We start from the raw sequence: 15,095 nt of genomic DNA, 5'->3' as shown, positions 1-15,095 counted from the left end.
AAAAAACTGGCCAATACATTCATAGTATCTTATTTTTATTTTTAATGTGTTTTATTTGAGGTTCCTAGGAGGCAGCTAAGCCAACAGTGGCAGGTAGGTCCAACTCTGAGAACTATAGAGACTCTTGGTGCAGGAAGCCCCTCTGGGTTGTCCTGGAGCAGCAGGGTTGTCCTGACTTGAAAATCCTATCCTGTGCCTATCACCATAACCCAATGGCTAAATCCTCATCTTGTGTGTGCCAGTTTGTGTCCTAGCTGCTCCATTTCCCTTCTAACACCCTGCTTATAGCCTGGGAAAGCAGTGAATGATGACCCAGAACCCTGCACCCATGCCTGAGAACCAGAAGAAGCTCCTGGCTTCAGATTGGCTGAGCTCCCACTGTTGCAGCCATTTGGGGAGTAAACCAGTGGATGGTACATCTTCCTCTCTGTTTCTTCTTCTCTCCGTATATTTGATCTGCCTTTCCAATACACATTCTTGGAAAGAGAAGCGGAGGGGGAGAGAAAGGATAGGGGAAGATAAACTCCCATCTACTGCTTCACTTCACAAATGTCTTCTTTGGGCAGGGGCTGGACTAAAGCCAGAGCTTGGAGCTGAGAAGGCAATGCAGGAGGAATAGACCCAGTTACTCAAGCTGTCATCATTACCTCCTATACACCACACTATCAAGCAGCTGGAGTCAGGAACCAGAGCAGCTATCAAATGTGAAACACAGGCCTCTTAAATGCCAGGCTAAGCACCTACTGCTCTTATTTTCCTTTTAATGCTATATGGTTTGTAACTATTTCTCTCTCCCATTCTTGGTACTTTGTATTTTCCCTTTTTTTTCAGTTCATTAGAGTTTTATTAATTTTATGTAGCTTTTAATATAACTAATTTTAATTCATTATTTTAGATATTTTTAGATATTTGTACATTATCTGTGTTATTTCCTTCTTTATAATAAGTTGGGGTTTGATTTTTATAGCTTTTTCATTTTTACAGATCTTTTTTTACATGTGGAAAGCTAGATTAACCATGGGAAAAAAAATCCCTTCTTTTAAAATAAAGATATTTATTGCTGTCTGTCTCCCTAAGCACTGCTTTGGCTTCATCTCACAAATTTTGATATATTTTATTTCCATTTCTATTCTGTTTAGCATATTTTCTAATTTCCCCTTGATTTTCTCTCTCACTTAAAAGTTGTGTGATTTCATTTCCAAGTATTTGAGAACATTTTCAAAATATCTTATTATTATTAATATCCATGTTCTTTTTAATATGGTCACAGAAAATATTAGTACAATTTCAGTTTTTGAAATAATGCCGTAAATTTGTTCTGCGGCTCAGTACATAGTCTCTCTTAATGACTATTTTATGTGCATTTATAATAAATGTGTATTCTATTATTGTATAAGATACAAAATACTAAACTTCACTCATGATAAAATAGATGACAAGAATATCAAGCATCTATTAAAATATCAAATTATTATTTAAAACCTTCCAAGTATGATATTTATACTTCAAACTTCATGTATATTTGAAATAATTTAAAATAGAAAAGTACTGCATTACATTTATTTCAAAATTTCCTATTTCTATCACTGTAACTTCATTTTCCTCTAAAATTATTTCTTTTTTGTTAAAAATTTATATATTTATTTTATTTGAAAGGCAGACTTACAAAGAGAAGCAGAGACAAAGTAAGAGAGATCTTCCAACCACTGGTTCATTCCCTAAATGGCCAAAATGGCCAAAACTGAGCCAAACCAAAGCCAGGAACCAGGAGTGTCTTCTGGGTCTCCCACATGGGTGCAGGGATCCAACAACTTGGGTCATCCTCTGCTGTTTTCTCAAGCCGGAAACAGTGAGCTGGATCAGAAGAGGAGCAGATGGGACTTGAACGCATGGCCATATGGGATGCCAGTGGTACAGCAGAGGGAGGATTAGCCGGCTGGAGCAGAGCACTGGCCTCTTTTGAGATTATTTCTATTTAGCACAATGAACTTTCTTCTTTTACAGCAGGTCTCCCAATAAATTCCTCAAGTTTTGCTTATCTGAAAATGACACCAAATCACCTGCCTTCCTAAAAGATATTTTTTAGATAGAGAACTTTCAACTGACAAGTCATTTCATGTTCAGTACTTTGAATATCTGCTGTCTTCTGGCCTCCATGTTTCAAAAGCGAAATATGTAGTAATTTAAATCTTGTTTTATTATATAACATATATTTTTTTCCTTATATTTAGATTTGAGCAGTATGATTATAATCTTGAGTTTCTGCACGTGTATGGTGGTTTTGTCTTACTTCTTAGTCAACATCATTTGAGAATTACTGGATATTTTGAATCTGTTACGTTTAGTTTTAAAGTTAGAAAAGTGTGCAGCTACTGTTTCTTTAATTTTTTTCCCTCACTGTTATCTTTCTTTTTCTCTGCTGGCCTGCCAATGATGTGAATGCTAAAAAATTTGGGGGGATAGTCCCACAGTTCTCATACTACATTCATTTTAAAAATATTTTTTCTGTAATGTTATTTATATTTCCAAATGTGTCATCAATTTCATTGATTATTTCTCTGCTATTTCCATTCTGGTATTAGGCCGATGAAGTATATATTTTTTAAAGATTTATTTTATTTTGATTGGAAAGTCAGATATACAGAGAGGAAGATCTGCTGTCCGTTGATTCACTCTGCAAGTGAACGCATTGGCTAGAGCTGTGCCAATCTGAAGCCAGGAGCCACTTCTGTGTCTTCCACACGAGTGCAGGGTCCCAAGGCTTTGGACCGTCCTCTGCTGCCTTCTCAGGCCACAAGCAGGGAGCTGGATGGGAAGTGGGGGCCGCTGGGTTTAGAACCAGTACCCATATGTGATCCCGGTCATGCAAGGTGAGGACTTTAGCCACTGAGCTACTGCACTGGGCCCTGGAGTTTATTTTTGTATCAGCTATTGCATGTTTCAGTTGTAAACTTTCCACTTGGTCCAGGTTTATAGGTTCAATTTTCTACGTAGCTTTTTTTTCATTTAAACATATTCATTGGCATGTTGTAGATGATGACTATAATAGCTGCATTCAAGTCTTTGATAATGTCAGCGTTGGGGTCAACTGAGGGTTGGTCTCTGTTGATTGGCTTTTCTCCTGAGAATTTGTCATATTTTATTTTTTGTTCTTGCTGCTTAATTTGAATCATACTCTGAGCATTTTGAATATTATATTATGAAGTCTTGGATGCTGTTTTTTGGAGCTTGTTTTTGTTTTAGCATGTATTTAGTCTGGTTATGTTTAGACTTGTTAATTTTGTTTCATCTTCTATGGGTGTTAGTTTCAATGTCAGTTTAGTTTGCAAAGCCATTGTTACTGTGTTTTTGTCTGCCTAATATATCACTTAGGGATTATTTTGGGACTTGGGATATGATTTATATAGCATGTCAGTCCTTAAATAATTTTCAGTACTTCATTGCATCTGTTCTGCATGCATGCAGTTGCTTAGTGATCCTAGAGCTCAAGTTTCATACCTTAAATTAGGGATACCTTCTCCTCCAACTTGCTCCTCTCTGGAATTCTCTGTGTTTTGCATCATCAAACTCTCCTCCAATGCACACACTTCAAGCAATTATTTTTCTCACTTCTTTTTTTCTGCAAGTACTTTTTATAGGTCTTTGCTGGCCATGTTTTCAGGCAGTTCTGTGAGGCTAGTGAACCAGAATAGAGATTTAAAAATAGAGGGTTCTTTCATATTACTTGGAAAACAGAGGCCAATTTCTAAGTCCCATTATGCATAGAAAATTTGGTGCCTGTGAAACACTGCCACAGACATGAAACCTCACAATTATGTAGCTTGATGTCCAAGGATAGGAAACAGAGGAGAAAGAAATTGAAACACTCAGATGAATTCCTGAATAAAGGACAGCCTCTTCAACAAATGGTGCTTGAAAATTGGTTCAAAGTGTACATGAGAATGAAACCAACTGGAGAGCTGACACCATGGTGCGTGTTAAGCCTCCACCTGTGGTGCTGGCAATCCTATAGAGGTGCTAGTTCAAGTTCCAGGTGCTCCACATCTGATCCAGTTCCCTGATAATGGTCTTGGGAAAGCAACAGGGATTGGCCCAACTTCTCAGTCCCCTTCAGCCATGTAGGAGACCTGGAAGAAAATCCTGACTCATGACAAGCCCAGCTCCAGTCTTTTTTGGCTATTTAGGAAGTGAACCACTGGATGAAAACTCTCTCTCTATAATTCTGCCTTTAAGTAAAGATAAATGTGTTTTTTAAATCAACTCAGAGTGGCTCAGGATCTAAATTACTTGAGAGCTTAAGGGAAACCTTATAAGACATGGATGTAGGCATTGATTTCTAGGAAAAACTCCAGGAAGTACAGACAATTAAAGCAAAAATAAGCAAATGAGACTGCATCAAGGTAAGAAGCTTCAGCACAGCAAAGGAAACTGTCACCAAGAGACAACAGAATGGGAGAGAATGTTTACAAACTGTGCAACTGATAGAGGATTACTATCTGTAATCGATAAAAGACTTATGAGACACAACAGCAACATAATTCTGTTAAGAAATGGGCGGGCAGTTTTTTAAGGATTAAATTCAATTGGCCAACGAACACATAAAAAAATGCTTGGGTCTCCTAGCCATGAGGGAAATGGAAATAAAAACTACATTGAGGTATTAACTCACCCCAATTTGAATGGCTATCATATAGAAACAGAAAACAATAAATGCTGGTGATAATGTGGGGCCAAAATACCCTAATACACTGCTGATGAGAACATGAACTAATACAGCCACTATGGAAGATTATATGGACATTTCTCAGTGATCTGAAAATAGATGTATCATAGGAGTAAGCCATCTAAATCCTATGGACTTATCCAAATAAAAGTAAATCTATATATGAAAAAATTATCTGTATTCCCATGTGTATAGCAGCTCAATTCATGGAATCAGCCCAGATGTCAACCCTGGGGTCCATTGTGGTGGTTTTGCAAGCTAATACTCAACTTGCAGCCCTGGCATCACATATGGTGTTGGTTCAAGTCCCATTCTTCCACTTCTGATCTAGTTCTCTGTTAGTGGCTTGGGAAAGCATCATAGTCCTTGGGAAAGCTCAAGTCCTTGGGCCCCTGCACCTATCTGGGAGACACACATGAAGCTCTTAATTCCCGGCTTCAGTGTGGCCCAGGTATAGCTGTTACAGCCATTCAGGGAGTGAACCAGCAGGAGGAAAATCAGTTGTCTGTTTCTCTTTTCCCACTCCTGTAACTTTGACTTTTAAGTGAAAATAAATAAATCTTTAAAAAAAAAGAGTGAAATCCTGTATTTGCAACAAAATGGGTGTAACTGGAAGCCATTATGCTTATTGAAATAAATCAGCCTCAAGAATGCAAATATCATATTTTTTGTTATATGTGATACTAAAATTGTATAGGAATGAAATGGTGATCTTTTTAGGATACAGTTGTTTTTAGCCTGCATTTATACTTTAAAAATGTGATTTTCCTACTTTTTGTTTGTTTAATGTTATGATTATTGGTGAACTAAGCTTGTGAATGTAGAGTGATTCTAAATTATGTCTTTAAAAAAAACTAGTGAAGGGGAGAAGGAGTATGGGGGACGAGGGAGTAAGAAATATAGTTGTCTTCCTGGATATGTACCTACTAAATGCATAACCTCTATTCTCTATGTATTATTAAAATATTTTTAAAAGAAAAATTGGCATGCAGAAGATTACATGATTCTGTGGCTAGAAATAATGCTTTGTTTTCCACAATTTTTGTGCTATTTGAACCCTTCTTCAGTCAAAGCCTAGAGAGAAAGGAAGAAAATAATGCTGTGAAACTTGCCCAGGTTATAGATTGCTGTCCAAATTCCCAGCTACTTGATGGTATCTGTCTTTCAGATTCCCTCAGTAGTTATCCTTCATATTCTGTCCTGAAATTTTAGTTGGAGTCTATGTGAGATATACAGTGTAATTGGGTTATTTCATCTTTTTTTGAATCTGGATACGCTATCCTCATTTTCAGAAGTCTCTAAATATATGATTTTACATTTATGTCTTTTATGCCAGAATTTTAACCTAAAGGGAACTGTATAGCAATAAATGTGTACATTAAGAAAAAAAAGATTGAACAACCCAACTTTCCACTAAAAGGAGCTATATCCAAAGCTGTGTGTAAGAAGAATAAATATAAAAATATCCTTGCTACTCAAAGTGATGTATGGGTTGAATGTCATCATTAAAATTCCAATGATATTTGCTATAAAAGACCTTAAATAGTCAATGTCATCTTGACTAAGAGGCTCAAAGGAGTAGTTATCATATTTCTTGGCTTCAAAATGTATTACAAAGCTACATTAATGGAAAAATTGTGGCACCTGCTTACAAACAGACCTATGGACTGAGAGAGAGAGTTCACAAGTAAGCTCACACATTTGCAGGGAGCTCATCTTAAACAAAGATATCAATATCATACACCATGGAATGCACAGTTTTTTCAGTAAAAGATGTTGGGAAATTTGGATATCATATGCAAAAGAAGGAAATTAGATGATTGATGTCATACACAAAAATAAACTCAAAATGATTTGTGTTTTCTCGTATTAAACTTGTGTTTTCCATTTTTTGGTAAGAATTTCACAGAAGTGATACTGTGCCATTCTGAGTTTCTTGTCAGGATAAGTTATGTCACTTTATTTAATTTTGTTTCCTTTGCTTTTTTGTTCTTATCTAAAAAACTTGCCTGTGCCAGTATCATAAAGTGTAACCCTATGTTTTCTTCTAGTGGTTTAGTTGGTTTAGTTCTTTTTAAAACTTGTCTAATCCATAGCAATGATAATTAATTTTTTTAAACATTCAGTGCAGAAATGAGAGTTTTAAATGTAGGCCATTCTCACTGGAATTAGGTGGAATCTCATTGTAGTTTTCATTTGACATTTTTTCATATATGTATTAACAGCCAAGGAGCCTAAACTTTTTTTCATATATGTGTTAACCATTTGAATTTGTTCTCTTGAAAGGTATCTGTTTATTTCCTTTGCCTATTTCTTCACAGGGTTGTTTGTTTTGCTGTCATCGAGTTTCTGAAGCTGTTTGTAAATCTTGGATATTAGTCCCCTATTGGTTGTGTAGTGTGCAAAGATTTTTTTTTCCCCATTCCGTTGGTTGCTTCTTCAGTTTGTTGATTATTTTCTTTGCTGTTCAGTGTTGGGAGCACTGCACCTGTGCCCTGCCCTAAGGAGAGCCTGGACCCTACTTCCTCTTGGAGACAGGTTTCAGGAAGTGCCCTGTGATTGGCCCTTTACTGCTTGCCTCAGGCATGTAAGCTGATTGGAGGATTGAGAGATAGCCAGGGGCCTTGGGGGAGGGGTGAGGAGGTTCTCTGTGTAACGGAAATAATGGACTTAACTGACTTAACTGAAGGCTTCTGGGTAACGGATTTAACGGACAGGAGGGATATATAAGCCAGAGGCTTCTGCCCCAAAGAAGGAACTGAAGGTTGGAATAAAAGTGCCTCTGAAACGCTCTCCAGTATCGGGTGATTTCTTCCGCGGGACGGGAGACACAGATATCTGGTGCCGTGACTCGGATAGAAGTTAGCTGGTGAATACCAGGAAGGTAAGTAGCTGAGCAGATCGCTCAGGGAGCCGCTTACAGCGGGAATTAGTTTACAACTGAGCCTTTTGCTCAGGAAGCCGCACTAGGCGGGGACGTGCACGTCAGGTTCGCAGGTTAGCGACAAGAAAAACAAAAACAAAAATAAAAAGGTTCACGGTTGGCGACAATAAGGTTCACGGTTGAGTGACTAGAGAAAAGTTAGAGCAATGGGGAATTTGTCCTCCACAGTGCGCATGCAGCACCTGCTGCAGAGATTGTTAAGTGAGTCAGGAGAGTCAAACTCGGAGGATAAGGAAGAGGCCTCTGGAAGTGAGTCTTCTGAGGATCCTCTACCCATTAAAAGCTTGGCTAAATGCTTTGCTCTGATAGTAGTTCTTGGGATGCTGATTTTGTTAGTCAGGCCTTATATTGCTACAGGTGGCCGCTTTTTGATTCATTCAGACCTCCATTACCTGACTCTAAGTTTTCTGTTGCCTGGTTTTCTACCTTTTAAATATCTTTTTAGTATGATCAGAAAGAAAAGGTCAAGAAAAAAAAAAAAAAACACGATTTTATCTCTTGTAATTCTTAAGGTTTCATTTGTGATGTTTTCAAAAATATAAAATTTTATTGCAAATAATTTGTTATAGAAGTTAACTGTAATTCACTATTAAATTATTTCAAGGTATAAGTTAAATTAATGTATTTATTTTATATAAAGCATTTTTATAGTTTAAAATAATTCTTGTGTTTTCGGCTGGTTATCAAACTTTTCACTGCTTTAAATTGGTAAAGATTTTGTATTTGTTTTAAAGGTATTTGAATGATGATTTCATGTCAATAACGAAATCTAACCTATAATGTGTTATACTAACAACAACAAAAACCTTCTTCCAGATATTTTTAGCCATCCTTAAAGGGGCATCCAAGAATTCAAAAGTTTCCAATTCTAGGGTTTCCCTTGGTATTCTTATGAGGCCTCAAGAATGCCAACGGATTTATCTCCCGTTTTGTGGAGACAGTTAATCAGGTTGATTGGATTAAGATTATTGCCAAATGTAGTAAAATTTTGTCGTGTCAAACTGTTGTATACATCCATGGAGTTTTGAAGGTTTAAATTTTAGTTTGCACTTTTAATGATTTAGCTCTACAGTTGTATCTGGTTGTTTACTACATATTCTTAGGATAGCTATATTACTGGGAAGACTAAAATTCGCATTCTTGCAATGATGAAAAGATTTCATAGCGGTGACTTTTCTTTCTCAAGGTCTTTGTTCAAGACTATTTACTTGATGATTTTACAGCTACTGGTTTCTGGAGAACACTACTATTACTAAGTTTGATTGAGAATAATTTTTTTAAGTCTCCAAAAGCATGTGTCTGTGTGTGTGTGTGCGCGCACATGTGTGTCTTAATGTTTGTCATCTGTATAAATTGTTTAAAATTGTTATAATGTGTTACTGTCTGTTTGTTGGTCAGAAAATATTCTAGCTTTTGTGAATTAAGTTTAAACTTCCTGTAGGAAACATTTTAAAAAGCAGGTAAATTAATGCATACATATAATTTGCATATCAACAGCAAAAGCAGGTTGCCTTGAGCTCTGAATTCTGCAGACACTCCCAGAGCTTTCTGATAGGATTGTAAAAATATCTAAGTGATTTTAAACCTTTGCTACAAATTCATTTACTTTGAATAAGATTACTAGTTAACATGGATTTCTTAAATTTATGTAATTTAAATTACTAATAATTATTTTTTAAAGTATATTATATCATTGATACATTTATTATTAACCTGTATTCCTGTCTCATTTATAACAGGAAGTAGGCCTTTGGGATAAATGTTTAGTAAAGCTATTATTTGACAGTTTTCACTTTATACTAACCCTATAAGAGTAAGCAACCTGGTACCTCAGACCCAAGGTCCAGATCCCGTCCTCATTTGGAGGCAAGGATCAGTCTATATTTTCACAAAAAACGAAAATGGTTCGAGATGGATTCCTGAGAGGCTTGTCCGGCAAGCTCCTGCTGCTGAGTCTTGTGAAAGCTCGGGTAGTGGCCAAGATGATGGCATTTCAATTGGAAGATCAACGGGACAAGCAAGTATATTAGGCTTTTATATATTATATATCAGTATTTGTTAAGCATTTAGGTCCTGATATTTTCTGCCAGTTTCTCCTTAAACCAGACTATCAGATTGTCTGGTGTGTGACCCCAGCTGTTGGGGGTCTGGAGCTCTTTTTATAAATGGCTCAATTTCTGCCCATGCTTTTTCTTGGAAGGTGGCATACCAAGAGTTTTGTTCAGACACTGAGCAGCGTAATGCTGCTGCAGGAAACCCCCAGTGGAATTTAGAACAGGCAGTGGGGATCTACAGGGATGTCTCTCCAAAGTTATTCAAGGAGCCAATGAGCCTTATGTTGATTTTGTAGCTAGACTTATTCAAACTGCCTCTAGAAATTTTGGGGAGGTGGAGTCAGCAATGCCTTTGGTAAAGCAGTTAGTGTATGAACAGGCTAAAAAATGGTGCTGAGAAGCAATAAAGCTGTGGAAGCATAAAAAAAAAAAAGATTAAAACTATGCTATATAAACAGAAAGGGGGAATAGGGATCAATATAGATTCCCAAAGGACAAGCTAGTTATTATTTTTTCAGGTGAGTGTTAATATTAGTAATTCTACTGTACCATCACCCTGCATTGTATTGACTAATATTTTCTCACAGATAAAAACAGTACATGTAGAGGACATAAGTATTCTTACAAAAATCCTATGCAGAGTATAACCACAAATTCTTTTGAGGTGAAGCCTCCGTTTGTGCTGTGGAAGCAGCAATGTCCATGATTTTTGGAGGCCAGTTGCAGAATTGCTTTTATCCGTTTGTGTTTCTTGTTAGCAATGCTAGTTAGGCAGAGATTCACTTAACTTGTGGAATAGATTGTTTTCTTTCAGAATGTTGGAATACAACTAAGTACCCGCTGGCTGTGGTGATGTGCGTGCCCACCTATTTTCCCAGAACGATGACAGTTAAAGAAAACGACCTGTCAGTCCACCTGCGGCCAGAGTATGACTTCGGGGTTACCTCTGCCACTGTAACAGCAATAGCTACCGGCGGTTATGACTGTGTACGCCCTGGCATGGCAGATCTCTGTGGTTCTTCAGACACAGGAGCAGTTTAACCAACATGTTTGGACTGGCTTGCTAATCATAAGCTGATGAGTGAACTTGACTTAAGAACAGGTGGACATGTTATCTGAGGTCCTCTCAGTTTCCAACTTGCAGCTAATCTATTTAGAAGCCTTTCAGTTTATTTGAATGGGACTCGAGATATTTAGTTTGATAATTTACACGGTTTATTTGTATGGGACTTGGGATGTTCAGTTTGATATAATTATACATATGGTAATCCTGTTCAATCTGTATCTGCCCAGCCCTGGAATGCTTGGGTATTGTGCACCAGTAGGGGCAGATGTTCAGATATATCAGATTTTGCATTTATTGATAAGGTAGTGATAAAAAATTGTAATTATAGTAGTAATAGTTCTAGAATATGGGAAGATGTTAAAGTTAATTGCAGTTGTGATGTTATCTATAATGCTATTTATGTATGTGTACAAGCTCCATTTACCTGGATTGTGTGTTACTCCTTTTATTGTCACCAATGGGTCCCGAGCATTGAATTTGCCCAGAGAGTTATCCGCTATAAATAGCACCAAAGTAGAGATTGCCACGGTAGAGCAATGGACAAATTGGATACTAAAGGGTCTTTCCTTTGCACGCCAATGGGCCGGTATAGTAGGCCTGGGCCTTATCTTATTATTTCTTTGGGGTCAGCGGACGCTTCATACAGCGGCTGCTAGTGCAAGCTGTGCTTGCCCTTCACAACAGAGAATCCCCAGAAGTCTGGCTAGGCATGTTGGACTGGTAGTCAGAGACGGGTAAGTATCCGAAAAGGCTTTACCAACCTAAGACAGGCGCCACGTTCCTAGCCACGTGGTTTGCCCATGACGGGTAAGGAGAGCCTGGACTCGGAACACCTAAGACAGGCACAGTCCCTTGCTTAATAAAACAAAAAGGGGGAGTTGTTGGGAGCACTGCACCTGTGCCCTGCCCTAAGGAGAGCCTGGACCCTACTTCCTCTTGGAGACAGGTTTCAGGAAGTGCCCTGTGATTGGCCCTTTACTGCTTGCCTCAGGCATGTAAGCTGATTGGAGGATTGAGAGATAGCCAGGGGCCTTGGGGGAGGGGTGAGGAGGTTCTCTGTGTAACGGAAATAATGGACTTAACTGACTTAACTGAAGGCTTCTGGGTAACGGATTTAACGGACAGGAGGGATATATAAGCCAGAGGCTTCTGCCCCAAAGAAGGAACTGAAGGTTGGAATAAAAGTGCCTCTGAAACGCTCTCCAGTATCGGGTGATTTCTTCCGCGGGACGGGAGACACAGATAGTTCAGAAGCTTCTTGGCTTGATGTAATCCCAGCTGTTTATTTTGGCTTTGACTGTCTGTGCTTTTGGTGATTTTTCTAAGTCTTTCCCAGTTCCTATATTTTGGAGAGTGCTTCCTGTGTTTTCCTCTAATAGTTTGGTAGTTTCTAGGTGCATATTTAAATGCTTGATTCATTTAGAACTGATTATTGTTTAAACTGATGGGTGGGGGCGGGGTCTTGCTTCTGACGTCTTCAGACTGCTATCCAGTTGTCCCAGCAACATTTGTTGAAGAGACCAGGCTTTTTTTCTGGATTGTTTTCAAATTTCTTGTCAAAGATTAGTTGGCTGTACATGTGTGGGCTCCCAACTGGGTTTTTGTTAACTGAACACTTCTTCAAGATTTGCCTTTGGATGTCAGTTTGGTAGGTGACTTTGGCTTCAGTTTAGGGGAGCTCCTTTCAGTTCCAGCAAGGTGGAGGGGTCCCACTGGCAGTGGCCAAGATCATAGCAGTGCTAGGTCCAAGCCTGATGTGAGCATGCATAATTATAATACATAAACCCTAACTCAGAAGCCACTCAGAAAGGGAGAAAAAGTGCTGCACTGGCTTCTTGCCCAGTCTGTCGTCTGTTCATGGTACCGTGCATGCATGGGTTGCGCTGGGATTTGGCACTGGTAATTAAAATCTGAAGTTGCAGTGTGCAGTTAGGACCTTTTGCAGGCCTCATAGAGAAAGCATACATGACTCTGGAGTTTGTGGGAGAAAAAGCTTTTGCAAGATGCGTGAAATAGGAAAGTGATTGGTGGGGAGATGAATTAACAAGATGGGAAGACTCTAGAAGCAGATAAACACTGCAATAATTCATACAAGTGGAAATGATAGCCAGAAACAATAGATGTTGGAAATAGGAATTAAGGAATTGGATGGGAATGATAGACATAGTGACAGTAGATGGTGTCTGGCATTAGTCTGTCAGTAGACATATCTCTAATAATGGCTGTAGTACTTTGATTCTCAAAAATATTGGATATCTAGACTGGAGTGAATTTTGTTGAAAGTAGTCCCAGACTCAACAATTGTCCAAGACTGATAAGCCAGTCATCTATACTGGTCTTCCCTGACACTATTCCTCTCATGTTATGCAGGAAAGTAGACCCAATAGGATCAGGTCTTATGATTTATTTTAAAAAAAATGATAGATTCATTGACTTTTTGTGATAACCCAATTTTTGAATGTCAGTAATTCAGTTTCATTACTAGGATATTCTGTATTGAACCTTTGGTTGCAAATTTGCAATTTCTCTAGAATTCTTAATATTGTATGGAACCTGTTTGTGTGATTTCTTATTAGCATGAAGCTCTCAGAAAGGCTTTTAATAATAGCTACTATTGGCCTTTGGTTGCAATGTTGATTTGAAAGTTACAAGCCTTTCTCTATTTCTTCCCAGCCAGGTCTTTAGATAAACTTTATAACTTTGCTGATTGCTCTGGACTCCACCTGATATTTGCTCTAAATGCACTGCGTCGTAATCCCAATAACTCCTGGAACAGTTCTAGTGCCCTGAGTCTGTTGAAGTACAGTGCCAGCAAAAAGTACAACATTTCTTGGGAACTGGGTAATGGTAAGTAAAGATGTTATTTCCTCTGATTTGAAAGGATAGTGTGTGTGTGTATGTGTGTGTGTGTGTGTATGGTCTGTGTGGTGGGGGGCGGATGGGGAGGTTGATATAAGATCTATTCTCAGTCAAATCATCTCTATTGTATTGGCACAGTAAACATTTGAAGTGTTTAGCCATGGGTCAACCAACCAAATGGTAAAAGGGAATATGATTAAAAAACATACCAACAATGTTGGGGTACACTTAAATAAGAGACTGATAGAATTATGATTCCTAATTCAAAATAAAAATACATTTAAAAAATTTTAAAAATACATTTAGTGAATCCATGCTGTCTGCAGCTATAGTGAGCTCTAATTACATAATTTAAAATATGGAGGAAATTTCCACAGTGTGGAGAAAATATGGTGATTTATGCCGAAAAAAATCTTGTTAAAACCAGATACAACATGTCTGATTAGCTTGAACTGTATTTTACAACGTGTTCCATAGAACATTGATCTTCTTAAAAATTCGCAATTCATGTTAGCCTATAAAATATTGAGTACTCTTGCCACAGAAATCTATTTAATATTTTTTAACCTAGTATTTCTTAAACCATTGCACCAAAGTTGGCTTTAGGCTTAGAAGTAGACATGCTTGGCTTAATGCTCTGTTACTACTTAATTGAAACTCTTAATAACATATTAACAAGGTGATTCACACTTTTATTTTGCATTGGGCTGCAAGAATTATATTTAATCATGGCCTGTGTGTGTGTAACAATGATTTTTCTTTCCCATGAAACAACCTTCTATGCTTCATAAATAATAGTTTTTCTGAATTTTATATAAGTATGGATAGATGTTTATATAAATGTAAGTTATATACATATATTACAGATTCTACAATATAATGAATATTTATGTATCTGCTGTATATGCTAGTGTGGAATATAGGAATCTGTGCAGTATCTATGATTGTAATACCAAGTCAATTAATGTGGGTTACAGTTTGAATTATGGGTGCTATAAATCTAAATGATCTGATTTTTACGTCAAAAGAATTTGGTAAGCCTTAGATCAAAACGATTGAGCTTAACAAACTAAAAATACTTAAACTTTAAAAATATTCATCATAAACTGATTCCATCATTTTTGTCCATGGCCGTATATGCCTTTTGCTAACTCCCATTATTTAAGCACAAGGTGCGTGTGTGGACATGTGCACTCACAAAAACATGTATATGCTCATATTGTGTATTTGTTACATCCTGGAATCTGAAGTTAAATAACATGGAAAGGGAAGAGAATCATAAGAATAAATGTCCTCTTTTTCCATCAGTAGTCATTAATTGGAATGTGACAATTGGAGTGTGACTGTCATTTTCTTTCCTTTTCTCTCTCTCTCTCTCTCTCTCTCTGTCTCTCTCTCTTAAAATGGGAAACCTTTGGGGATAGATCTGGAGAAAATTTAATTATGGGG

At 37.6% G+C, this 15,095-nt stretch overlaps 1 protein-coding gene across 1 annotated transcript in view; it reads left to right on the top strand.

Moving 5' to 3' along the window:
- Positions 1 to 15,095, top strand: part of HPSE2 (heparanase 2 (inactive)) — a 492,703-nt gene that overhangs the window by 261,902 nt on the left and 215,706 nt on the right. Inside the window, exon 4 of the mRNA XM_004579975.2 lies at positions 13,461 to 13,634. Coding sequence (XP_004580032.1) covers positions 13,461 to 13,634 — 174 coding nt within the window. The remainder of the gene's footprint in view (positions 1 to 13,460; positions 13,635 to 15,095) is intronic.

This window comes from Ochotona princeps, chromosome 13, assembly GCF_030435755.1.
Source record: "Ochotona princeps isolate mOchPri1 chromosome 13, mOchPri1.hap1, whole genome shotgun sequence".
NCBI classification, from domain to species: Eukaryota; Metazoa; Chordata; class Mammalia; order Lagomorpha; family Ochotonidae; genus Ochotona; species Ochotona princeps.
This window is presented reverse-complemented; position numbering and strand designations above follow the sequence as displayed.